The 628-nt window shown below is 47.5% G+C and overlaps 1 protein-coding gene across 2 annotated transcripts in view; it reads right to left on the bottom strand.

Annotated features, from left to right (window-relative positions):
• The window catches only part of EIF3M (eukaryotic translation initiation factor 3 subunit M), a 20,137-nt gene extending 19,721 nt beyond the window's left edge, over nt 1–416 (bottom strand). Inside the window, exon 1 of one of the 2 annotated variants that reach the window (XM_018567727.1) lies at nt 302–416. In XM_018567727.1, the coding sequence (XP_018423229.1) occupies nt 302–343 (42 nt within the window). In that variant the 5' untranslated portion in view covers nt 344–416. The remainder of the gene's footprint in view (nt 1–301) is intronic. The other variant, XM_018567720.1, reaches the window with a different exon arrangement.
• Between the last annotated feature and the right edge of the window lie 212 nt (nt 417–628).

Raw genomic sequence — 628 nt, 5'->3', positions numbered from 1 at the left:
ATATATATATACACACATACATATACACACATACATATACAAACACACACATATGGATATATAGTAGCTGCATACAGATCTTTATCAGAGCAGCCTATACATTAATATGTGTCATCCAGGTCATTGCTACAGCTAGCTCCACCTTTAACCAATATGGGCCCTTCCAGATGCTGCGGAACTACAAGTCTCACTAGCCCTAGGGGACTCCCAGCCCCACAGCAGCCGGAGGAGCGCAGCTTGCCTAGCTCCCTGCACCCGGTCATCAGGCGTCACATCTGTGAAGGAGTCCGGGGCTCCTCACCTGATCCTCCTCGGTCACATCAATAAAAGCCGGAACACTCATGGCTGAACAGCCTAGTACAGCACGCCGCAGCTGCTCCGGAAAAGGGGAAAGGAACCGGCTAACACTTCCGGGTTAGAGTGTGGCGTCATGACGTCGCCCTAAAGACTCAGCGTGCTGATATAACTGAGCATACGCCGACAGCTTCTGCAAAGTGTCTCTAGGTACCGTAGCGCCATTTTGTTGGTTGGAATTCTATACAATAGGAATTACTTTCATGATTTTTACCATAGCAATAAGTGACATCCACTTTTATCAGTTCTGAACTTCAGAGTTGATCTAAACACA

The sequence above is a fragment of the Nanorana parkeri genome, unplaced genomic scaffold (assembly GCF_000935625.1).
Source record: "Nanorana parkeri isolate BGI_ZX_2015 unplaced genomic scaffold, ASM93562v1 scaffold30, whole genome shotgun sequence".
NCBI classification, from domain to species: domain Eukaryota; kingdom Metazoa; phylum Chordata; class Amphibia; order Anura; family Dicroglossidae; genus Nanorana; species Nanorana parkeri.
The sequence above is the reverse complement of the archived record's forward strand: the minus strand, read 5'-3'. Positions and strand labels throughout refer to the sequence as shown.